At 50.2% G+C, this 25,142-nt stretch overlaps 2 protein-coding genes across 6 annotated transcripts; both read right to left on the reverse strand.

The window, feature by feature from the left end:
* Positions 1 to 8,654: 8,654 nt before the first annotated feature.
* Positions 8,655 to 11,515, reverse strand: LOC147244516 (uncharacterized). 2 transcript variants are annotated; one of them, XM_086184467.1, is made up of 2 exons: positions 11,047 to 11,515; positions 8,655 to 10,125 (listed from the first exon to the last, which is right to left on the reverse strand). In XM_086184467.1, the coding sequence occupies exons 1-2, from the start codon at positions 11,246 to 11,248 to the stop codon at positions 8,699 to 8,701; spliced, it is 1,629 nt and encodes a 542-aa protein (XP_086040593.1). In that variant the 5' UTR covers positions 11,249 to 11,515; the 3' UTR covers positions 8,655 to 8,698. The 2 variants fall into 2 exon arrangements, with proteins under 2 accessions (XP_086040593.1, XP_086040594.1); XM_086184468.1 differs by lacking the exon at positions 11,047 to 11,515 and adding an exon at positions 10,659 to 10,910.
* Positions 11,516 to 11,776: 261 nt separating this feature from the next.
* LOC147244517 (ras-related protein Rab-40C) lies at positions 11,777 to 22,372 on the reverse strand. 4 transcript variants are annotated; one of them, XM_086184473.1, is made up of 7 exons: positions 22,098 to 22,372; positions 21,323 to 21,659; positions 18,857 to 18,917; positions 17,489 to 17,549; positions 17,301 to 17,378; positions 15,606 to 15,828; positions 11,777 to 14,755 (listed from the first exon to the last, which is right to left on the reverse strand). In XM_086184473.1, the coding sequence occupies exons 2-7, from the start codon at positions 21,462 to 21,464 to the stop codon at positions 14,481 to 14,483; spliced, it is 840 nt and encodes a 279-aa protein (XP_086040599.1). In that variant the 5' UTR covers positions 21,465 to 21,659; positions 22,098 to 22,372; the 3' UTR covers positions 11,777 to 14,480. The 4 variants fall into 4 exon arrangements, with proteins under 4 accessions (XP_086040599.1, XP_086040598.1, XP_086040597.1 ...); XM_086184472.1 differs by having other exon boundaries at positions 21,778 to 22,372; XM_086184471.1 differs by having other exon boundaries at positions 21,323 to 21,656; positions 21,753 to 22,372.
* Positions 22,373 to 25,142: the final 2,770 nt, after the last annotated feature.

Below are 25,142 nucleotides of genomic sequence, written 5' to 3' on the forward strand. Positions count from 1 at the left end.
AGCCGCAGCGTTGGTGAGCCATGGAAATACCCATGTCTCAACAGGAGGGATGGTAACATTGGTGAATAACCAATTCTACACTATAAATTTCGAAACTCAAGCAAAAATTCATGTTGCAAAATGTATGATATGTCAAAAGAATAATGTACAAGGCCGACTGCGACCTAAACGAGGGGCATTCCCGACGCCTCCTCGCCCATTTCATACAATACACATGGATTTCATTGAATTAACATGTGAAGGAGGTACTAAATATGCGCGAGTGATCATTTGTGCATTCTCTAAATGGGTCGAAATATACTCAACCAAAAAAGCAGATGCCCCGACTGTTGTAAAATGCCTACGTAATCACTTTTTTCCCCACATACGGTATCCCAGAAATGATCAGATCAGACAATGGTACACATTTTGTAAATCAACTTATGACCGGCATCGCAGAGGATTCATACCAAAAACACATTGTTCCTATCATCCCCAAAGTGCAGGATTGGTGGAACGAACAAACGGAACAATAAAACAGAGACTAAGAAAAACTGTCGCTGAGACACAAAGGCCGTGGCCTGACTGTCTCTCGCTTGTCAAAATGTGGATGAGAATAACATCAAGCAATGGACTTACACCTTTTGAGATTGTGTACGGTAGACAGTTCCCCCTACCTATCCTAAATGGTAACGTAGAGAAATCAGAAAAAGAAACATCGTTAGCAGATTGGATGAGACACATGTTAAAACAACAAGACGTTGTGAACGCTAATAGCGTACCAGACGCACCTGTATCTTCTCCCAACAGACAGCCACAACCTGGTGACTGGATCCTCGTTAAAGTCCTACAAAGAACAAATTGGAAAACACCAAGGTGGGACGGACCATATCAGGTACTATGAAGTACACCCACAGCTGTTAAAATAGCAGAGCGACAAACGTGGATACATCAGAGTCATTGTAAGTTGCTCCTCGATTACGAGAGCGCTGGAGACACTTAGTGTGAAGGCCAGAACACCTCCAGGGCAGTCTACTCTGAACTGAGACCACAAGGGTCCAAGGAAGGGGGACAACAGGAGGGACCTCCTGGCACCTGGAGCTGGTGAAGTAAACATCGTGGAAAGGGTCAATCACCCTGAGGCCACCCTACGTGTCTCCCTAGGGAATAAATGTATTTAGTTGACATAATCCTTGTCGCCTGCCTGTGACTGATTCTGTGGAAGTGTGAACACGGAGGTGTCACACCTACGACGGTCCTGTTCCTTAGCTACTGGTCAATACTTGTCATGTTACGGCTCACATTTGAAGAGCCATGAACATCATAATAACCAGTATTATCCTTCTCAGCCATATCGCTGTAGGCGGCGCGTCAGACATAGATATAGACTTAGAGGGACTCTACTACAATAGCAGGTCGAACTTGCTTACAGGCACATTCAAAATTGCTCTGTGTAATTATAACCTGTATTGTCCCATGTGTGAAGAGCCTGGTCACCAAACTAGTTGCTGTACAAGTTGAGACGTACATGAGACTGAATCAAAAAGAAGAACACGCACAATCACTCATTGAATCATGCATAGATGACGAAGACGGATCCTCAGATGACATCGTTCTCCGAGACATACCTGACCTGTTCCCAGACCCTGGCGACTATGATGGTTAGACAACAAGAGCAGCGTGCTGAGGACTCTAGCTCCAGCGGTGGGCCACGTGCTAGTAACCTCTGACCCCATCCCCATGTATATACATGTTACTTGCTTGAAATAATAACTTGTGTAATTTCATGTTTTGCAAACTCCTCATATTCACAATGTACTCTCACTGTCTTGTCATTCGTATGAAGTCTTGACCGAAAATCGAGAGAAGTGGTTATTGATGGATTTAAAAAAAGTATGACAAACAGGAGGGAATGATAAAAGAAAATAATGTTTTCATGTTTTATTGTCACACTATGTTCAAATAGAAGTTCATTCAAGGTCACACTGTTATCATCATGAAAACGCACCTGCCTTGATATGAGCACCCATCCACACTCCCATGTATCTGGATTATCAGGATAATAAAGAAGCAAGGAACTGTCTCGGCGGACTCTCTCTCGGGAAGCCACTGAGACAGGGTGCCCTTTGTACAAAGCTGAATTAGTTCGTGTTGTGTCTTTCCTAATAACGGGAATTTAGGTTTCGACCTGTTTTCCCTTAACAAACCCTCAATTTTATCTTACAACCCCTGTGAGGGTCCTGACCCTCAGGTTTAGCACCTCTGAAGCCCCTCCTCATCTCTATATCTCTTGGATCTGCAGATGTGATGGATCAGACACCTGAGGGGCCGCCCCCACACACTCAGCAGCTGTGTTGGTCTCTGTCTCACTTCCTGTTTGCATGTAGATACTTGAGAGCTGAAACTAGAATGATACCTGTGAACTGAGACACAGAGACCCTGAACCAACAGGGGGCAGTATTTGAGTGGCAACACCAGCGCCGGAGACATCGACTCATTCTGTCCAGTGCAGCAGAATTTGGTTTCTAACGCGACGATGTAGCTGTGCGTTCTTGAAAACCTTTGAGGCCGGTGGAGGTGACATGATGGCAAAGTTGTGGATGTTGGAAATCAGCCTGTGGTTCCCAGCAGCTGAAGATGTTAGAAGGTTCAGTTCTACATCAGATCCACCAGGAAACACCAGACCGGTGGATGTTGGAGGTTCAGTTCTACATCAGATCCACCAGTAAACGCTAGACCGGTGGATGGTGGAGGTGCAGTTCTCCATCAGACCCACCAGTAAACACCAGACCGGTGGATGGTGGAGGTTCAGTTCTACATCAGATCCACCAGTAGACACCAGACCGGTGGATGGTGGAGGTACAGTTCTCCATCAGACCCACCAGTAAACACCAGACCGGTGGATGGTGGAGGTTCAGTTCTACATCAGATCCACCAGTAGACACCAGACCGGTGGAGGTTCAGTTCTCCATCAGACCCACCAGTAAACACCAGACCGGTGGATGGTGGAGGTTCAGTTCTACATCAAATCCACCAGTAAACACCAGACCGGTGGATGGTGGAGGTTCAGTTCTACATCAAATCCACCAGTAGACACCAGACCGGTGGATGGTGGAGGTTCAGTTCTACATCAGATCCACCAGTAAACACCAGACTGGTGGATGTTGGAGGTTCAGTTCTACATCAGACCCACCAGTAAACACCAGACTGGTGGATGGTGGAGGTTCAGTTCTACATCAGATCCACCAGTAGACACCAGACCGGTGGATGGTGGAGGTTCAGTTCTACATCAGATCCACCAGTAAACACCAGACTGGTGGATGTTGGAGGTTCAGTTCTACATCAGACCCACCAGTAAACACCAGACTGGTGGATGGTGGAGGTTCAGTTCTACATCAGATCCACCAGTAAACGCTAGACCAGTGGATGGTGGAGGTTCAGGTCAACATCAGATCCACCAATAAAAAACGCCAGACCGCTGGGTGTTGGAGGATCAGTTCTACATCAGATCCACCAATAAAAAAACGCCAGACCGGTGGATGGTGGAGGTTCAGTTCTACATCAGATCCACCAGTAAACGCTAGACCGGTGAATGGTGGAGGTTCAGTTCTACATCAGATCCACCAGTAAACACCAGACCGGTGGATGGTGGAGGTTCAGTTCTACATCAGATCCACCAGTAAACACCAGACTGGTGGATGTTGGAGGTTCAGTTCTACATCAGATCCACCAGTAAACGCTAGACCGGTGGATGGTGGAGGTTCAGTTCTACATCAGATCCACCAGTAAACACCAGACTGGTGGGTGTTGGAGGTTCAGTTCTACATCAGATCCACCAGTAAATGCTAGACCGGTGGATGGTGGAGGTTCAGTTCTACATCAGATCCACCAGTAAACACCAGACTGGTGGGTGTTGGAGGTTCAGTTCTACATCAGATCCACCAGTAAACACCAGACTGGTGGGTGTTGGAGGTTCAGTTCTACATCAGATCCACCAGTAAACACCAGACCAGTGGATGGTGGAGGTTCAGTTCTACATCAGATCCACCAGTAAACACCAGACTGGTGGATGGTGGAGGTTCAGTTCTACATCAGATCCACCAGTAAACGCCAGACCGGTGGATGGTGGAGGTTCAGTTCTACATCAGATCCACCAATAAAAAACGCCAGACCGGTGGGTGTTGGAGGTTCAGTCCTTCATCAGATCCACCAGTAAACACCAGACCGGTGGATGGTGGAGGTTCAGTTCTACATCAGATCCACCAGGAAACACCAGACCGGTGGATGGTGGAGTTTCAGTTCTACATCAGATCCACCAGGAAACACCAGACCGGTGGATGGTGGAGGTTCAGTTCTACATCAGATCCACCAGTGAACACCAGACCGGTGGATGGTGGAGGTTCAGTTCTACATCAGATCCACCAGTAAACGCCAGACCGGTGGATGGTGGAGGTTCAGTTCTACATCAGATCCACCAATAAAAAACGCCAGACCAGTGGGTGTTGGAGGTTCAGTCCTTCATCAGATCCACCAGTAAATGCTAGACCGGTGGATGGTGGAGGTTCAGTTCTACATCAGATCCACCAGTAAATGCTAGACCGGTGGATGGTGGAGGTTCAGTTCAACATCAGATCCACCAGTAACACCAGACTGGTGGGTGTTGGAGGTTCAGTTCTACATAAGATCCACCAGTAAACACCAGACCGGTGGATGTTGGAGGTTCAGTTCTACATCAGACCCACCAGTAAACACCAGACTGGTGGATGGTGGAGGTTCAGTTCTACATCAGATCCACCAGTAAACGCTAGACAGGTGGATGGTGGAGGTTCAGTTCAACATCAGATCCACCAATAAAAAACGCCAGACCGCTGGGTGTTGGAGGTTCAGTTCTCCATCAGACCCACCAGTAAACACCAGACCGGTGGATGGTGGAGGTTCAGTTCTACATCAAATCCACCAGTAGACACCAGACCGGTGGATGGTGGAGGTTCAGTTCTACATCAGATCCACCAGTAGAAACCAGACCGGTGGATGGTGGAGGTTCAGTTCTACATCAGATCCACCAGTAAACACCAGACTGGTGGATGTTGGAGGTTCAGTTCTACATCAGACCCACCAGTAAACACCAGACTGGTGGATGGTGGAGGTTCAGTTCTACATCAGATCCACCAGTAAACGCTAGACCAGTGGATGGTGGAGGTTCAGGTCAACATCAGATCCACCAATAAAAAACGCCAGACCGCTGGGTGTTGGAGGTTCAGTTCTACATCAGATCCACCAATAAAAAACGCCAGACCGGTGGATGGTGGAGGTTCAGTTCTACATCAGATCCACCAGTAAACACCAGACCAGTGGATGGTGGAGGTTCAGTTCTACATCAGATCCACCAGTAAACACCAGACCGGTGGATGGTGGAGGTTCAGTTCTACATCAGATCCACCAGTAAACGCCAGACCGGTGGATGGTGGAGGTTCAGTTCTACATCAGATCCACCAATAAAAAAACGCCAGACCGGTGGGTGTTGGAGGTTCAGTCCTTCATCAGATCCACCAGTAAACACCAGACCGGTGGATGGTGGAGGTTCAGTTCTACATCAGATCCACCAGGAAACACCAGACCGGTGGATGGTGGAGGTTCAGTTCTACATCAGATCCACCAGTAAACACCAGACCAGGGATGGTGGAGGTTCAGTTCTTCATCAGATCCACCAGTAAACACCAGACTGGTGGATGGTGGAGGTTCAGTTCTACATCAGATCCACCAGTAAACACCAGACCGGTGGATGGTGGAGGTTCAGTTCTACATCAGATCCACCAGTAAACACCAGACCGGTGGATGGTGGAGGTTCAGTTCTACATCAGATCCACCAGTAAATGCTAGACCGGTGGATGGTGGAGGTTCAGTTCAACATCAGATCCACCAGTAACACCAGACTGGTGGGTGTTGGAGGTTCAGTTCTACATCAGATCCACCAGTAAACACCAGACTGGTGGATGGTGGAGGTTCAGTTCTTCATCAGATCCACCAGTAAACGCCAGACTGATGGATGGTGGAGGTTCAGTTCTATATCAGATCCACCAGTAAACACCAGACCAGTGGATGGTGGAGGTTCAGTTCTACATCAGATCCACCAGTAAACACCAGACTGGTGGATGGTGGAGGTTCAGGTCTACATCAGATCCACCAGTAAACACCAGACCGGTGGATGGTGGAGGTTCAGTTCTACATCAGATCCACCAGTGAACACCAGACCGGTGGATGGTGGAGGTTCAGTCCTTCATCAGATCCACCAGTAAACACCAGACCGGTGGATGGTGGAGGTTCAGTTCTACATCAGATCCATCAGGAAACACCAGACCGGTGGATGGTGGAGGTTCAGTTCTACATCAGATCCACCAGTAAACACCAGATTGGTGGATGGTGGAGGTTCAGTTCTACATCAGATCCACCAGTAAACACCAGACCGGTGGATGGTGGAGGTTCAGTTCTACATCAGATCCACCAGTAAACACCAGACCGGTGGATGGTGGAGATTCAGTTCTACATCAGATCCACCAGTAAACACCAGACCGGTGGATGGTGGAGGTTCAGTTCTTCATCAGATCCACCAGTAAACACCAGACCGGTGGATGATGGAGGTTCAGTTCTACATCAGATCCACCAGTAAACACCAGACCGGTGGATGGTGGAGGTTCAGTTCTACATCAGATCCACCAGTAAATGCTAGACCGGTGGATGGTGGAGGTTCAGTTCTACATCAGATCCACCAGTAAATGCTAGACCGGTGGATGGTGGAGGTTCAGTTCAACATCAGATCCACCAGTAACACCAGACTGGTGGGTGTTGGAGGTTCAGTTCTACATCAGATCCACCAGTAAACACCAGACCGGTGGATGGTGAAGGTTCAGTTCTTCATCAGATCCACCAGTAAACGCCAGACTGATGGATGGTGGAGGTTCAGTTCTACATCAGATCCACCAGTAAACGCTAGACTGGTGGGTGTTGGAGGTTCAGTTCTACATCGGATCCACCAGTAAACACCAGACCGGTGGATGTTGGAGGTTCAGTTCTACATCAGATCCACCAGTAAACACCAGACCGGTGGATGTTGGAGGTTCAGTTCTACATCAGATCCACCAGTAAAAACCAGACTGGTGGATGGTGGAGGTTCAGTTCTACATCAGATCCACCAGTAAACACCAGACCGGTGGATGGTGGAGGTTCAGTTCTACATCAGATCCACCAGTAAACACCAGACCGGTGGATGGTGGAGGTTCAGTTCTACATCAGATCCACCAGTAAATGCTAGACCGTTGGATGGTGGAGGTTCAGTTCTACATCAGATCCACCAGTTAATGCTAGACCGGTGGATGGTGGAGGTTCAGTTCAACATCAGATCCACCAGTAACACCAGACTGGTGGGTGTTGGAGGTTCAGTTCTACATCAGATCCACCAGTAAACACCAGACCGGTGGATGGTGGAGGTTCAGTTCTTCATCAGATCCACCAGTAAACGCCAGACTGATGGATGGTGGAGGTTCAGTTCTACATCAGATCCACCAGAAAACGCTAGACTGGTGGGTGTTGGAGGTTCAGTTCTACATCGGATCCACCAGTAAACACCAGACCGGTGGATGGTGGAGGTTCAGTTCTACATCGGATCCACCAGTAAACACCAGACCGGTGGATATTGGACGTTCAGTTCTACATCAGATCCACCAGTAAACACCAGACCGGTGGATGTTGGAGGTTCAGTTCTACATCAGATCCACCAGTAAACACCAGACCGGTGGATGGTGGAGGTTCAGTTCAATATCAGATCCACCAGTAACACCAGACTGGTGGGTGTTGGAGGTTCAGTTCTACATCAGATCCACCAGTAAACACCAGACCGGTGGATGGTGGAGGTTCAGTTCTTCATCAGATCCACCAGTAAACGCCAGACTGATGGATGGTGGAGGTTCAGTTCTACATCAGATCCACCAGTAAACGCTAGACTGGTGGGTGTTGGAGGTTCAGTTCTACATCGGATCCACCAGTAAACACCAGACCGGTGGATGGTGGAGGTTCAGTTCTACATCGGATCCACCAGTAAACACCAACGTTAGCTGAGCACTGCTAACGTAGCATCCAGGCTTCCAGCATCATCAGAGGGTTCATTAGTGAAGACGATCTTGACGAACTCAACCTGGAACTTCTCTCCACCACCACTGATTTACTGCTGTTACTTTTATTGTCTCCATATCAAAGATTACAACAAAACAAATGCAACATTGGAAAAAACAAAACAAAAAATTAAATACACTAATATTTTGTTCTAGTGCCCTCAAGTGGCCAAAACTACAAAGTGGATCCTTGGTGATCTCGGGCAGAGAAGGAGCCGAGTCAAATCCTAAATCTCAAGTTGCACAGAATCAAGTCCGAGTACAAGTTTGTAACTTTGGTTTGAATCTGAGATCAGTGTCAAACGTGTCAGTCCACCTCATGAAGCTGTGTGATTCTTTTGTCATAATCGTGAATGTTCTAAAGTTGTGTGAAGTAACTCTGACGTAAGCTCAAGCCTATGATGTCATAAGTCAAGTCAGGAGTGCTCGAGTCCCTGCATCCGTCTCAGGTTCAGCAGAGTCCAGGATTCGAGGTTAGCAGGTGGAAGAAAACAATGCTGGCACATGAAGTTCAGTGAAACCTTTATTTACACGTCTCCGGGTGACCAGGGCAGTCACTTCCTCGTGGCGTGACTCTTCATGTGGAGTCGCACGTACGTCTTACGGTGGAAGCCCTTCCCACACACCTCACAGCGGTGAGGTTTCTCTCCGGTGTGCGTGCCGCAGTGTTGCTTCAGACTCGAGTGATCGCTGAAGCAACGGCCGCAGGTGCCGCACACGTAGGGCTTCTCGCCCGTGTGCGTCCGCACGTGGCGCAGCATGTTGTGGCGGCAGTTGAAGGACTTCCCGCATTCGCTGCACAGGAAGGGCTTCTCGCCGGTGTGGACTCGCATGTGCGTCTCCAGGCTTTTCTCGCTGTCGAAACACTTCCCGCACACCTCGCACACCTTCCCGCTTCTATGAGTTTTCAAGTGGAGTTTTAAGTTTTCCTCCGAGTCAAAGTGAATCCCACAGACGCCACAAAGGTCTGTCGCGTGAGTTTTGGCGTGATTCACCAGAGACACCACGGAGTGAAACATTTTCCCACACACTTCACATATGGTTCGGGTTTCTGACTTCTTGGAGGTTGATGGCTGGACTTCTTTCTCGCCATCGTCACTATTTCCAGATTTGACACCTGAGCACCTGCTGCTGTGACGCTGCAGGTGGCGCTTCCTGGTCGAGTAGTCGTTGAAGTGTTTCCCGCAGACGCTGCAGGGATACGGTTTTTCTCCCGTGTGGATCCGCATGTGTCGGGTCATGTTGTGGCGGCAGTTGAAGGACTTCCCACATTCGTTGCAGTTGAATGGTTTCTCTCCCGTGTGGATTCTCATGTGCGTCTCCAGAGCGCTGGACGCCCCAAAACACTTCCCACAGACGCCACACACGCCGGCCTTCATGTGGGTTTTCACGTGGACTCCGAAGTCCTCCTCTGTGTCAAAACGGGCCTCACAGACGCCGCAAACGTCCCGCGGATGAACCTCCATGTGGTTGACCAGAGAGCTCACGGCGTGAAAGGCCTTCCCGCAGACCTTGCAGCTGATTCTGGATTTGCTTTTCTTTCCAGGATGCAGTTTCATTTGTAAACGAGGACTTTTCCTCTTCTTCCACGTGCCGTCGCTGTCCTCGCTCTGGGGTTCCTCGCAGACCCGCCACTCCTCGTCACTGTCGTCACGATCAGCAGCAGAGCAGCTGGAGGACGCCTCGTCCTCGCTCGCCACCGCCGTCTGTGTCTGCCTGGCGGACGTGCCGGGGAGAGGGTCGCGCTCCTGCCCGCTCTGATTACTGGGTTCCAGTTGGTTCTTCACATATGGAGGCGTGAAGATGAAGCTGATGGTGTTCCCCTCCTCCAGGTCCTCGTGCTCCTCCTGATTCTTCTCGGTCTGCGGAGGCTCCTGATCCAGACTGGCGGTCCAGTCAGGCTCGCAAGCCCCACCCCCTACCTGCTGCGGCTCAGACAGGAAGTCCTCATCCCAGACGGTCAGGGTCAGTGCCGGCGGGTCTGCGGGGAAACACACAAGCCTGAAATTTCCAATGCAAACTGTCCTACAGGAAGATTCTCCTGCGTGATTCCTGCAACTTAACGCGGGATTTCCACGCAAACCAGAGACGAGACATCAAGAACCATCAGAGATCAAAACAAGAACCTCCAAGAACATCCGGAGACCAACAAGTCCAATCAGAAACAACGACTTGGACATGAATCGTGATTTAGTTGAGCTGAGACACGGAAATCACGGAGGCGTCGGATCCAGCCGCTGCAGACCTGGTTTACGGTTCCGGGTTCCGGATCTGCCGCTGCAGTTTAAAACCAAACACATGGAAAATTGGCGTCATCAGTTTTATCTTTAGATTTGGTTCAGTGAGAATCTGCTGGGAACCAGACGGGAAAATTCATCCCAAGATTTTCCTTTTAATATCAACATTTGGTTCTTTTTGAACTTTAGTGTTCATTTAGGTTTCCGTTAACCACGTGACTGGCTTGCACGGTTCCTGTGATACCAGATCAAAGCGTCACATCACGTCACTACTCACGTCTCATGCTGGTCCACACGTAACCGATATTCGCAGAAAGAGACCATCGAACTTTTAAAAAACTTTATTTCAAGTTATTCCAAACAACGAAGGCACATTTCCATGTAAACGTAGGCGATGTTGGGACCGTCGAACTAAAATCAGCAGATTTCTGAATGGGGTTTGCAGCAGCGGCTGTTTCCTGGAAGGCGGAGTCAAACCCGGAAGAGGTTCGGTACCGGAGCTTGTGGCTCTGCTTGGACGGTGATCGACGGTTATATCGTGTCGATACACACCCGCGAGCTCCACCAACCGGGGATGGGTGTTTGGCAGTAAAGTGGGCGAGACCGGTTGGAGTACTGGCCGGTACCGCGGCCGTGCCGGACACGGGCCGGGAACCGAAACCAACCTGCGGGCTGGGGCGTCTCCCTGCCGGGGCTGGGGCCTCGCCGCCCCCGCAGCAGGCGGCGGAGGCGGCGCGCCTCGTGCCTGGACAGCAGGATCTCCTCCTCGTAGCCCGCCACGGTCCTCCGCACCGCCTCGAAGATCTCCTCCGCGGCCGCCGCCAGCCGCTCGTTCACCACCGCCCGGAGCAGCTGGATGCTGGACATGATACCGACCGGACTTCGCTACCGCCGCGCGGGTGGAACCGGATCAACGTTCGGGGACGCGGCGGCGCGAGCGCAGCGGCGGCGCGTTGCTGTCGCGAACATGGACGACTTCCGGTCAGCGCTTGGACTCAATAGGTAAAATATCAGCTCGTGGAGCCGCAGGAGAGGAAGTCCTTCCTGCTGCGCGTGAAGGTTCAGGGCCTCGAGCTCACGTCTACCGAGGCGCCGCCCACGTGCGGCCAAACACTGGTGACTTTAACGGCCACCGGGGGGCGCCGCGGGGCCTTAGGAGGCGCTTCCGGAGCCGTTTGTGACCCATTAAATTATTTAGAGCCTTGAACTGCAGCAGGAAGTACAGGCTAGCGAGCGGAGCACGCGTCAGAGACGAAAATCACCGAACCCACCAGCGGCTCGTTTCAGCCACGGACGCGTGGGAACGGGGATGTGTCAAGACCTGAGAGTCCTCAGATTTTATTCCCCCAGATGGGAGGTGTGACGTAGTGTCTCACCTGTCCACCAGGTGGCAGAAGTTCTGCTGACATAAAGCAACCAGCCGCCATCTTAACTGGAACATTCAATACTTTTATTGTGAAAAAGTTTCTTCAAACAGCTGCAATAAACTGTACAATCAATAATTTAAAGAGAAAATCTCTCTCTCTCTCTCTCTCTCACACACTCACACACACATACACACACACACAGTAGCCAAACAAGTAGTTTACAGGTCTGTCCTAGTTCTTGTCACGCCCACTTGTGACGTCAGAGGGTGTGGCCAGTTCCTGGTGTCCATGGACACCACAACATGTCAGTAGAAAAATTGAGGGAAGACTAAGAACTGAACGCAGACGGCGTGTTTTCTCTCGTGACTCCGCCTGGCGACAGCGTCTCTGGGTTCGTGGGGGTCTGAGTGACGGCACCTGGATGTTCCTTCTGCTGAATGAACCGATTCCATCAACGCCATTCATCAAAGTAAACACTTGAGGGTGTCCAACCTGGGCTTGGGACCCCCAAAGGACTCCTCTGATTGATCTTTTCATGTGAGGGGACACAAATCATTCAAGGGAGAGAAAAACTTCACTTGTGTTGAGGACCGTCCTCTGTCCTGCCAAGCGCTGGATATTTGAATCTCTTTTGATCAATTCTTTCAAAAGTCAAAATGTTTAGCGATAAAAAGCTGCTGAGGATCAAACAATCTGACGCTCCACGTCTCCGTGTGTTTGTGGACGTTCAGACAGTCGGAGTCACGTCCCTTCGCCGCTCAGCTCCATTCACACGTCGGGAAACAACCGGGATCAAAGAAATCAGCTGAAGTCCAAATCTTAATCTGATATTAATATCAAGTTCCTCTCAACCCTTAACTTGAACTGAGATTATGAGCTGGCCACCTGCTGGGGAACGACCTCAGACGCCGCGTAACGTTTAATCACCCAGAGGAGACGAGCAGGGCCGCACTTCCGTTTCCCCTCCCACCGGGTTTCCTAGTGCTGAGCACTGGGGACGACAGACGACAAGAGATCTGATCTAAGGTCTGAGACCAGATCCTGAACTGGGGTGGTTCCAGGGAACAGGGGATGAGTGAAGGATGAAGGAGCGGTGGCGCAATGACAGACCCTCTGATGCCCACTGTACGAGGGCTGCTATGAATCCTGGGATGGCAGGAAGAGAACTTCAGAAGACGAGCAGCTGGAGTCTGGGTTGCTTCCTCCATCAGCGTCAACACAGAAACTGCCCCTTGACTCAGCCCCCCCCCCCCCCACACACACACACACACAGACTCATCCACCACAGAAAATAGTCCCAAACAAGCCCCTGCTGCCCCCCTGCAGTAAACTATGGAACCCTCGCAGGACATCAGATGAGATGTCAGGAAGGGTTGCTGGGGGGGTGCAGTCCTGCAACATTTCTTTACCTGCACAACTGGATCCTGGATCCTGGATCCTGGATCCTGGATCCAGTTGTGCCTCCTGTTGACACTCAGGTCTCCTCACATCCTAAAGTGGGACCAGCAGTGTCCCAACTCCACACAGAGACACGCGTTGGCCAGATTCTGAACAGCGTGCTGAGCAAGTGCGTAGAACCACGGTAGGACTGGTTCCATGGTGTCCGTTCAAAAGGTCAGCTAATGAGCGAATAATCAATACATATTCTGATCAATGAGTTGGTTTGGCTCATAAGACCAGGATTCTGCTGCACGTGGCAGGCGACACTCGCGTCTCCATCCACAGGCTAAGGGGCGACCACTGACTCAGCCACTTGATGAAAAACTCCCAACCAGAACCTTGGGTTCACATTCACAAACCCAAAACTGCGTCAGGGAGGAGGTCTCACCGGCACCGGCAGGCTCAGCGCGCCGGACCGGCATCAGCGTGGGAGGAGCAGAACCTCTAAACAGACAGAAGTAACGAAGGTTTGATTCTCATCAGCTACGAGGATCAGCAGCAGCCGCTGGGCGTTGCTCTCCCTGACAGAACTGTGTTTTCACCTCAGTCACGCCATCAGCGCGTTCACTCCAGTGTGGGCGGAGCTCTGCACGGGAGGGGCTCCTTCAAATCTAGCCACTGAATTCATTCTGGTCAAGAGGAGAAATCATGACACACAAAGTTGAAATCAGAGGAACTGAAAATGGATGATTTCTAATTATAACTTTGAATGGTTTCTATGGCAACACGTATCAGGGGATGCTGTTTTTCAGTCGATGGCGGTATAATGACCATTTGGATTCCACTAATTTCATGTGCGGAGCTGTGGTTGGCTTGCGGGCCCGTCATGTGCAGCATGTTAACTCGTCATGTTGGATGCTTGTACTGTAGGTCCATTAAAACCCAAGTCTGGACCTGGTTCTGGATGTTAGGGGGTGACAAGAGTTCTTCTCGACTTCAGGCAGACTGAAGGCTAATGGGAGCAACAGTTCATCACCAAAGCTAACGAGTGTGTGTGTGTGTGTGTGTGGGGGGGGGGGAGGTGGTGATGAGCGGCGTGCAGTATGAAGTAGTTCAACGGCTCCTGTATATGTTGTTGACAATCCGGTCTCATGGGGGCAGTAGTGAGACACTGTCTGATGCCTGAGACCATTCAAGCTCCGTCCACCTGGAGGGAACTTTAACTCTTGACATGAGGGAAGGAGGAGCTCAGCCCTTCAGGGTCCAGGATTGTCTCTCTCACGCCAGCTGACATTATCATGCACATCCACCCCCCTGCTGTCAATCATTCATCAGCACTCCAGGGAATCGCATTAGGAGATTTTACAGTTGTTTCGGGTGCAGTTCTGGGGGGGGCTCTGTGGGGGGCGGATGGACTTCGATCTCTTCAAGCTGTTGCCTTTGGAGCTGCCAGCAGGGTTGGCTAGCGAGTAGGAGCGTCCATGCATCATGACGGCATTCATGCCGTTGGCCATGGAGAAGGACTTGAGGTGAGACTTGATGGCGACAGGCAGAGGGAGCTTATCAATGAGGTGGACCGGCGTGCACGACACGATGGCTCTGCAGCAAAGATCCTGGAGGCTGAAGACTGGGAAGGAGACAGAGTTGCATATTTAAAGGAGAATGCCAATGGAGAGGGAGCTGAGGCCCAGGCTAGTTAGCTTAGCACAATGACTGGTAGTGGGTGGGAAGTGTTAGCGTAGCTCCGTCTCTGCCTGCATTAATATCAGGAGGGTTGTGTGTAACCTTGGTGATGAATACCAGTTTAGCATGAGGAGACGTTGTAGTGGTAGAATCAGACACGTAGCCGGAACTACTTTCCTGACTGGGCGCAGTGATTTGACGCAACACCTCCAAAGCTCCACTGGAACTGATGCTAACACTTCCCACCCACTACCAGCCATTGGGCTAAGCTAACTAGCCTGGACCTGAGCTAGCTGATGCGAACACTTCCCACCCACTACCAGCCATTGGGCTACGCTAACTAGCCTGGACCTGAGCTAGCTGATGCTAACACTTCCCACCCACTACCAGCCATTGGGCTACGCTAACTAGCCTGGACCTGAGCGAGCTGATGCTAACACTTCCCACCCATTACCAGCCACTGAGCTAAGCTAACTAGCCTGGGCCCTGCCCCTTAGAGAAGAGTCTCTGTCTTCTCCTCTGTGTCTGGGGAGGATGGACAAGAAGAGACTTTCCCTAAAACTGGGCGTGTCCTTTAACACACCTCTTCAACATCACCTGGCTGCTCCACACAATCTCTCAGCAATAAGAAGGTTGATTCTTCTCCTGATTGGCTGTTCCTGTCTCATTGTACTCCAGGCTCCTGTTAACATCTTAGTAACGACTCTGACTGACGTCAGGCCAAATGTGAAGATGGACAGAAACGTGACCCCTTGATGAGTCGGCGCCGCCCATGTTACTCCCCATCCACCCACCTCGGTTGGGCCTCCAGAACTTCTCCATTCCGTGTCTCATCAGGACGATGCGCGACAGCTCCGTGAAAGACTCGATGACGTTGAAGTTGCACAGCGGACTCACTTCAAAGAAGGTCATGCCGTTCTTCTCGGCGTACGCTCGCGCCTGCTCGGTGGGAACTTGCCGTTTGAAGGCCAGATGCAGCCGGTTTCCTACGAGGATCCGTGGCACGCCCGGAGCGTGCTGAGGACGACACACAAACAACAGCTTGAAACTTAAAAAAGAAAAAGAGAATTTCTCCTGGGGAGGAATAAACGTTCAGAAGCATCTCTTGTTTTTTTTAAACTAGAATCAAACAGGAGCGCTGCCACGCTGGGAGCCGCTCACAGCTCTCCCACCTTCAGCCGCGGTGACAGACGGACGAAACACGCCGGCGGCGGGAGGCCTCCACCCTCTGCCTCACCGCCAGGATCCCAACCAGACCACCCGTTAGCATCGTTCTGATTAAAGTCCGTCAAGTTTGATTGAGCAAAGGACTGGAAGCGCTTGACCTTTAGGGTTTAGGGTTCATCTCATCCACCTCATGATTTTTCTACGTTTTAAGTTTAAACTTCACACACTTTTTAAACGTATTGCGGTTCATCATTCATCTGAAGGGTCCTGCTGTTTTCTGTCATTATTTCCATCTAAACTGCTAAATGTCACCAGGTGAGCTACTGACACATCTGTCAGCTCAAGGGGCGTGGTCTCTACGTCCCTGGTCAGCAGGTCAGGAAACCGAGCAGGAAACTAACTGACACACACACATGCCAGGACTGCTATCCTCCTGAGGACCGAGCTGGTTATTCCAACCATCACAGCTAACTAACCTTAAACTGAACCTAACCCTAGTTCTAACCTGAACCTCCAGAACCAGTCACCGGCCCAAAGGCACCAATAAAATCCCTCCCAAAAGTCAAAGTCGTCATCAGACACACACTGGGAGTGGACATCCTCCTCATCAGCGGGAAGGACATGATGGGAACTCTGACCCTTTGTCCCGACTCAGACACTCCACACTCGAGGAACCGGGTCACCAGGGGCTTCCTTTAAGACCCTTCGCTCACTGGGTTTCTTGCACTTGTGGCCTCTTGAAGACCAACATACTTTTTTTGAGGGAAAATTCTTAAAAAAACGTATCTGAAAGTCATAACAGTTCTGGTCTTGAATCTCCATTTTGGAAACTAATCGTTCAAGTTTCAAATCATTTGCAGATAACAAAGAAATCAGTGAAGAACCAGAGGGTTCTACCCCCAAACCAGAGTTCTGCCAAGACAAACAGATCTGCCTCCAAACCCAATGAGTTCTGTTTCGGCTCGTCTTCCAGTCCTTCACCACGTTTGGTGAAACTGGGCCAGGATGACGAACAAAGGGGGTGAAAACCCTTGGCAGAGGCAAGTGGGCAGCTGGATGGTCAGAACCAGCATCACGGTCAGAACCAGCATCACGGTCAGAACCAGCATCACGATCGGAACCTGCATCACAATCGGAACCTGCAGGGTGACAGGAGTCCCATGACTGTCAGCCTGGTCCTGCTGCTGCCACCTGCTCCGAGCCGAGAGAAGGCGGAGCCTCTCACACGACCCAACTCAGGTCATTCCAACTCCTGGGCCACCAGGGGAGACCTTCATCTTTTCCTCCGTCCACCCATGCATCCACCCATCCTCCTGACTCACCTCATCGATCTCTCTGATCCACCTGTCGATGCCGTCAAACGACCAGCGATTGGTGATGTCATACACCAGCAAGATGCCCTGATGAGAGACACATCACACAAAATGAACAGAAAGTGGCTGGAAATTCAAAGTGGGCGGAGCCACAGGTTTGTCAAGACTTGTTCATGAACCTTCAGCAAGGCCCTCACCTGAGCACCGCGGGAGTACGAGCGAAAGATGGTGCAGAACCTCCCCTGTCCTGACGTGTCCCTGAAGACAAGACAGAAATGTTCTAAACACCTGGAAATGTCTACAGGCCACACCCACCCCATCTGAACCCACAAGGCCCCTCCCCTTGGGGCTTACAGGGAAAGTGACAGGCGGAGGCCACATCAGCAGCCCCCCCGGAGCGAGCGAGCAGTTCTGGTGGTGATTATCACCTGCCATCCCTTTGATGTGGGATTTGTGCCATCAGCTGATGATCTCCTGTCGCTCTTCTTCCTCGGCCGGGAGGTCCCGACCGTGCTTTGATCCTTGTAGTCCTCCAAGGATCCAGGAAGAACGTCTGCTCAGCGCTCTGCTCGCTTTCCTTCCTCCTTTGGAGCCATTTCGTCACATGTTCGGCGCTCAACTGTTCAGGTCTTTTCTGCTTGTGAGGCTGGAATAGTCAGCTGAGTTACCTGATGGATGGTGAGCCTGCACTCTTCAAGGCTCCAGGTTGCACCTGAGTCTGGATCTTGTGAGCTCTGCTGACAGTCAGAGCCACAGTTCCTCCTTAACTAGGCCATCTCACTGCACCCTCTTCTTCTGCGGTGGTTGACAGTTGAATCGTGCTACCTGCTAATCTCCGTCAACAAACACCTGATATTTAACGCAGCGGTGAAAGGAAACAATTTTCTTGTGCTGAATGTCTCAGAAGCTGCTTATACTTGCAGCACATTTGGATGGAGAGCCGACGAATCTTCTCTCCTCTTTTGTTGAGAAAAGGAAGGAAGAAAAGCATTCTTTGGGACTTTTTTCAGCGGCGAATGAATCCACATTTGCAGCTGTCTCGAGTTTTTCAGGCAGCAAGAAGGTGCATGTGTTCAGATGTGGAAGGATTCCAGGTTTACTTCATCCAGACTTGTTTGAAAGGTTTTCTTTCTTGGACGAATAACTCCCGGGAGAGAAAGAGAGAGAGGCTGTGTGATGGTGGAGGAAGAACTGATGCAGCAGAAGTAAAGAGGACCCTCTCCACAGGGACGAGGAGGTCTTGGTTCTCCCCTGAAGAAGGGAATTCCTCGGCCCACTTCCACCTGACAGGCCCTGGCTGAGTCCTGACTGACGACTACATGAATCCCCACTGATGCAAGAATATTGGACGACACGTGGCGAGGTAGGATTACCGGCAGAGCTTCCTGTCCCACAATCTTCCAGTCCCAGTGAACCCAGCCCTTCCTAACCCACTTCAAAAAATCAATTCCCATTAAAATGGTGAGCCTGCACAAACAGCAGCACCCGCTTTTCCTGACTTGACCTCAGAGCGCTAAGCTAAAGATGGTGCTAATAAATGCCAGCTCCAGTAACGTGGTTCTTACCAGAGCTCCAGCTTCACCCTGCGGCCATCCAGAAGAATGGTGGTGGTCTTATAGTCGATACCTGGACAGAGAAGTGGGGCTCAATCATTCAAACACGTTTACAAACTGCAGAAAAGATTTTAGCTTAAAAACTTCATGGAAACTCAGAGTGTTGGTCTGTCAGCTGGCTCCTCAAGTGACAGTCACCATGGTAACGGTTCAGTTTGTCGCTTCCCTGTTACAAACAGACCACCTGCCACCTTGTTGCGTTCACTTCTCCGTCAGCAGGCTGGAGTGTGAAGAACCGCCTCCAGGAAGTTCCCCAGACCTTCCCAGCAGCTGCTGATGGAGGGGAGTTTCTACTTTCTGGTTTTCATCATTGTGAGTTGAGTATCTGTGCTCACATTTTTTTTTTAATCAGAGCCAGTCAGAGCCTGTGGACTCGCATCCTAACTAAATGTGTTCTTCCGTCTTGAACTTTTTCACTTCCTCCCCACCAACCTCTCAGTCAGAGGGATGCAGAGCAGAGCTGAGATCCTGGCTGAGCTCCACTCAGCCCTCCATGCTTACAGAAGCATCAACGAGGAACTTCTTCTTCCGATCTTTTACAGTGTGGACGAGCATTTTCACATAAGAATCTGTCTTTGAAGTTTAGATTTTTGTCACAAAGCCAGTTTTTCTGGAAGCCTACAGATCTTTGGAATTGTTTGCAATGTGTGTCGTGTTCTTCAACCGCGGCGTGAGGAGACTCTGAGGGCTCTGTGTTCAGTCCTTACTGCCATGGACCGGTCAGATTCACACGGACCGGCAGGTCGTCCCCACGCTTCCATCTTGTGCAGAGGAAGTATTCTTCCTTATGCTGGTAAAGATTCTTTTGCTGAGATTCCGTATCCTAGCAACCAAAGTCTCCAAAGAGCTCTCAGATGCTTCAAGCTGGGAAAAAGCATTTTGCTGGACACAGCCCCCAAACACTAAACTCCTCAAGTCAGTGTCCTGATGGTCACCTGAGCCGTCAACCACAGTGAGCTCAGCCCGTCCAAGACGCTGAGCAGTCGCCACCCCTTGTTTCTTCCATGGGTCCCACGCACTCTGGCTATTTGACCTTTCCATCAGCGTGTTGACTCAGCAGTGGACACCATTTGTGACTGAACACACTCTGATTGGCAGTTCATTTAAGTCAATCAGAACTTGAGAGGCACCGGCACCACCTCCCTAAGGCCCAAACTCAAAACAATCAAATAACACCATCTGAGACACTGTGAGATGCTGCTGTGGACCAGCAGCAGCAGGACCAGCAGCAGGACCAGAAGCAGGACCAGCAGCAGCAGGACCAGCAACAGCAGGACCAGAAGCAGGACCAGCAGCAGCAGGACCAGCAGCAGGACCAGCAGCAGGACCAGCAGCAGCAGGACCAGCAGTAGGACCAGTAGCAGGACCAGCAGCTGCAGGACCAACAGCTGCAGGACCAGCAGCTGCAGGACCAGCAGCTGCAGGACCAGCAGCTGCAGGACCAGCAGCTGCAGGACCAACAGCTGCAGGACCAGCAGCAGGACCAGCAGCTGCAGGACCAACAGCAGCAGGACCAGCAGCAGGACCAGCAGCTGCAGGACCAGCAGCAGGACCAGAAGCAGGACCAGCAGTAGGACCAGTAGCAGGACCAGCAGCAGGACCAGCAGCTGCAGGACCAGCAGCTGCAGGACCAACAGCTGCAGGACCAGCAGCAGCAGGACCAGCAGCTGCAGGACCAACAGCTGCAGGACCAGCAGCTGCAGGACCAGCAGCTGCAGGACCAGCAGCTGCAGGACCAACAGCTGCAGGACCAGCAGCTGCAGGACCAGCAGCAGCAGGACCACTTTCTGGAGGGGCTTCTTAGATGTTTGTTTCCATAACAGAAATATTTGAGGTGACATTTCACACTAAAAGTGTGTTTATTTTTCCCTTCGATGACTCATCATCAGGTGACAAGGAACTTTCAATGAGGACGTCCAGGTCCTGACAGACAAATCAACAAATCAACATTATGAGTCAGTTCCTTCAGTCAATGTGCAGGTCCCCTTGACAAGGTTCCTCTCTTGGTTCCACCTGTTCTACCTCTGAGGTTCCCCTCCTATGAGGGTTCTGTTTTCACAGATGAAACATCTGTCTGGATGTCTAGACTCTGAAGAGCTGCGCCTGGGTTCCAGCACGTTTCAAGTCTGTTGCCTGTAGGTGACGACCGATAGCTGGATTACTGGCGCCGTGACCCGCCTGTAGTCTGGAAGGTGCGTTGTCTAGGAGTGTGTACCAGCAACAAGAACGTCATCTATTCATCTAAACCTATTAGAGTCATGATATCCCGCGTCAGCTGAGCAATGCTCCGACAGATTCATGCGCTCCTTCCATGTGACCTGAAGAGAGCTCATTGTCCTCCACAGGCCACACAGCCAAACGCACAACTAGCGTGTTCAGGATGTTTGTGACACAACAGCTGAGGCCAGAGGGACTCACCACTGCTGTAGGCGTAGGGGGACTCGGCAGAGCCGTCCTGCAGGCTGTCCAGGATCTCTCCTTTACCCACGTCACTGTCTCCAACCAGGAGGAACTTGAGCAGGTAGTCGTAGCTCTTCACCGGGCTGCCCTGGCTGCCCATCCTGCCTCACATCTGAGCTCAGGGAGGTGGAGGCTGGAGGGTGGAAGCGAGGGGCTCAGACTCCCTCAACACAGGCACAAGGATGGGATGTCACCAGCCCCAAGATCCGAACCAGCTGGATGACGTGCACTACTTTGGTGCGGAGGGTTCAACAGCTCGGCCCAGGTCTCACTGGAGGAACATCCCGGGTCACTGCTATGAAAGATGGAGACAGAAATACATGCGCCATCACTTTGGTTAAAAAGACAGGAAGAAAGAAAGAAGAAGAAGTGGAGTCGATGATATTACTTGAGCCAAAAAGGCTGATGGAGACCTAGAGATTTCAACCCCGACGCTTCACTGCAACCCCAGCTGGATCCGGGAGGATCCTGAACCCTGGACCGGTTCAGCGAGTCTCTGGTTTTACTTGTCGGAAGACGACCTACCAGAGCTTTGTGTCCCCATATTGGATGCTAGCCAGTAGCAGGGAGCAAACTAGCCCAGCACGGAGCCAGCTGGCGAGCTTAGCTTGTGGGGCTGATGCTAACGTTACCGGAGCAGACGATAGACGCCAGAGTGGCTGAGAGACGCGTCCCGGTGAGCCACGGATCTCCTCAGGCGGATGCTGCTATTCCACAGCTGCTACACGCTAACCTGGCTAGCTCAACCCGAGCGACGTCTGTGTGATGGAGGCCCCCGTCCTCCTGGAGTCCGGGATCACAACGAGTCCAGTAACTTCGCCGCGTTACATCCAGATATCTGCGGCGGCATCAAACACGGATGTGGTTCCAGGTCCTGTCCAAGTGTCCGTGGCTGTGCTCTGGACTCCTGGTGCGGGATGGTTCCAATTCTCCATTATTTCCAGCCATGATCGCCGCGGACTTCAGTTGAAATGCTGCCGCCGTCTGACAGATCGCTGCTGCCCGTCTCCCCGTGCTCCCGCCCTTAGCCCCGCCCCCCGCTCACGCGATTGGAGTCTCCCTCCACTGATATGGCTCTCCTTGGCCGATTAAAACGTCAATCAAACTCAGCCGTCAACAACACGCAGATGGCGAGGACAACAAAGGTGATAAATTCGTCCCAGAAAACAAAGGCACGGCTGAGATTATCGCGAGATCAGAACACGAGTGGATTCTTCGACCGATCACGTGTTCGGTTGGCTTCAAGTTCAGTTTGAAACGACCAGGTGCGGACAGAACTCGGAAAGAAGAAATTATATTGTGGCCACAAGATTCAATCGCTTTGTCAGAGTTTATTGTGTTGACAAAATCAAAAATAACGGTATAAAATAAACACAAAATGCTTTCATGTCTGGAACGACATGTCTGGCCTTTTGTACCGAGAAATCAATTTCCAAAGAGCAGAAAATGAAAACAAGATCGCGCAAAATACATAAAATATGTGCAGATTAAACAATTTGAAAACCTTTTCAATATTTCTTCATTCTTTCAACAATTTTCTCACATCTGTATTTGGGTAATTTTGCCTGTGATTTTGATTGGTTGATGTGAAGTAAAGGCTTTAAGTCTGTGTCTCAGGGCTTGAGGTCATTTAGGACTTTATAGCTTAATTAAATGTTTTCTGGCCTGAGTCAACAAAAGGTGTCAGCTCAATGTCTGTGTAGGGTTCAAAACTTCACTGTGATTAATTATTCAATACTTCTCTAATTTTTGGGCATTCCTTTTAAATTCCTTTTCTTAGCCCAAATTCCATCTTTTGCTCAAAAACATCCCATCATGACAAACAGAAATGTTACAGAAACGGGAACCCTCGGAACCCATCACCCTCAGAACCCATCACCCTCTCGAGTCCCACCTCAGAACCCATCACCCTCTCGAGTCCCACCTCAGAACCCATCACCCTCTCGAGTCCCACCTCAGAACCCATCTGTTGAGGCTCGCTTTCCATCTTTCAGTGTTCCTTTCTTTTGGTGTCCTGCTGCCACTCCGTCCTTTTACTGGTTTTTGATTCTACGATGTTTTAATTTGTATTGCTCTTATTATTTATTGTATGGCGACCTTGAGTGCCTTGAAAGGCACCTTATAAATAAAATGCATTATTATTGTTATTGTTATTATTATTATCTTCCCCTGTGACCTGTCGCATTTGTGGGTAAAAAGAGTGCCTGTCTGCAGTCCACCAGCTGGTCCAGTGCAGCAGGACCAAACCTTCGCTGGTTCCATCGTGACTCCCCCCTCGGGAGCGTGGCCAGAACAAACACGCCATCCTGGCCACAGCGGCTTGGACACAAATCATCTCCACCACCAAGCCTGAGGCTGTTTGTCGATGCTTCGCTGCCTCGAAAGTGCAAATGTAAATCAACAAATTTGATTTAATGTGAAAAATCCAGAAAACCTCCAGGATGTCGTTGGACAGGAAGAGGCTGGCTTTGTGGGGCACGTGCAGCCTTGTCAGAGGACGGCCTCTCCCTCAGGAAGCAACCTTCCATCCGTCTTTAAACAATAAGACACTACAAGTCTAAACTAACAGAGGTTCCATAAAACTTCTCCAGCTGATTTCTCAGATGTGTCTGAAGTTTTGTTTAAATGGATATAATCTAATGAACCCTTTCCATCAGTGAGTATCTGATGACTCCGAACAAAAACAGGAGACAACTGTAGAGCAAATATGTACGATTTTATTCAACAGAAAAGATTTTATCAGCAGAATTAAATAAAACATCATTAATTTGTCTGTTCATTAACAGTGAAAGCCAAGATTTCATAGGTTAATGAATGAGGTCAGAGGCGCTGGAGGTTGAATTGTTGCAGCACCGGAATGCTAGCATTTTCCCTCAGACTCCAGTCTTTATGCTAAACTAAGCTAAGCTAAGCTAAACTCAGCTAATCATCGCCCTGCTGCGTTCAAGATAACATTTAACAAGTTAACAAGTTGAGGGGGGAAAAGGAGATCCAAGTAGAAACTCAGAAGCTCTCACGTCGCCCCAGAGCTCCAAACTCTGGCTGTCCAGCATTTATAACATCAGACATGGCGGCCCTCATCCTCCATGATTAGAAGACAATAGACGAACATGTTTGTAGACCATGACAGCTCATAACTTGATGTGAACTTCTGTATTATATAAAATACCTTCCGAGGCTCTCGGGTCATACATGGAATTGACAGCTATTTTAGTGACGAGCTGAAGCAACAGTGAGTCCGTGTGAACTGCATGCTGGGAGTGGTTTCGAACGCAGCGGTGCCGACCATCTTCTCATTTAGCTTCAGCAGGTTTGTGTATTTCCCCAAATGTTGAAGCATGAAGAGTTAAAGACAGTTAAAAGAATTCAAAGCCAAGTTTCATAGCACATGAAGCAAAGGAAGACTAATGCAGGTCTGGAATCAGATTTAAGAGTTCACTTCATGTCTTGATGACGTGTTTGGTTCAACAGGCCTACAAGGAAACATGAAAACTGAAACTACAAACCTAATAATTACATTTTGACTGAATTCTTAACAATTGTGAGACTTTGCATCCAAAGAAGAGACAAAATCCTTTTGTATAATTTGAACGATAGTAATGTTAAGATCTGAATCACTAAAATAAAATGAATTGATCTGTGCTGTCAGACATGAATACATAAACACCTGCTAACCTGAAGTGCAGACGTGCTGGTTTGATCACGGAGCAGCTCACCTGCCTCCATTGATGTGCCGCCACCACATAGGTTGTTAGCATGTTCGTCCTAAAAGGCTCTT

Source organism: Aulostomus chinensis, chromosome 18 (assembly GCF_037954235.1).
Source record: "Aulostomus chinensis isolate RoL2024-O1b breed Wild chromosome 18, RoL_Achi_v1.0, whole genome shotgun sequence".
Lineage (NCBI taxonomy): Eukaryota > Metazoa > Chordata > Actinopteri > Syngnathiformes > Aulostomidae > Aulostomus > Aulostomus chinensis.

Excerpts from the sequence above, each read along its gene's own strand:
- LOC147244516 (XM_086184467.1), bottom strand. The coding sequence starts at position 11,248 with ATGTCCAGCATCCAGCTGCTCCGGGCGGTGGTGAACGAGCGGCTGGCG. Across the intron at positions 10,126-11,046 it reads GGAGACGCCCCAGCCCGCAG|ACCCGCCGGCACTGACCCTG; the intron begins GTTGGTTTCGGT and ends GTTTCCCCGCAG.
- LOC147244517 (XM_086184473.1), bottom strand. The coding sequence starts at position 21,464 with ATGGGCAGCCAGGGCAGCCCGGTGAAGAGCTACGACTACCTGCTCAAG. Across the intron at positions 17,550-18,856 it reads AGGGTGAAGCTGGAGCTCTG|GGACACGTCAGGACAGGGGA; the intron begins GTAAGAACCACG and ends TCTTGTCTTCAG. Across the intron at positions 15,829-17,300 it reads GGATCAGAGAGATCGATGAG|CACGCTCCGGGCGTGCCACG; the intron begins GTGAGTCAGGAG and ends TGTCGTCCTCAG.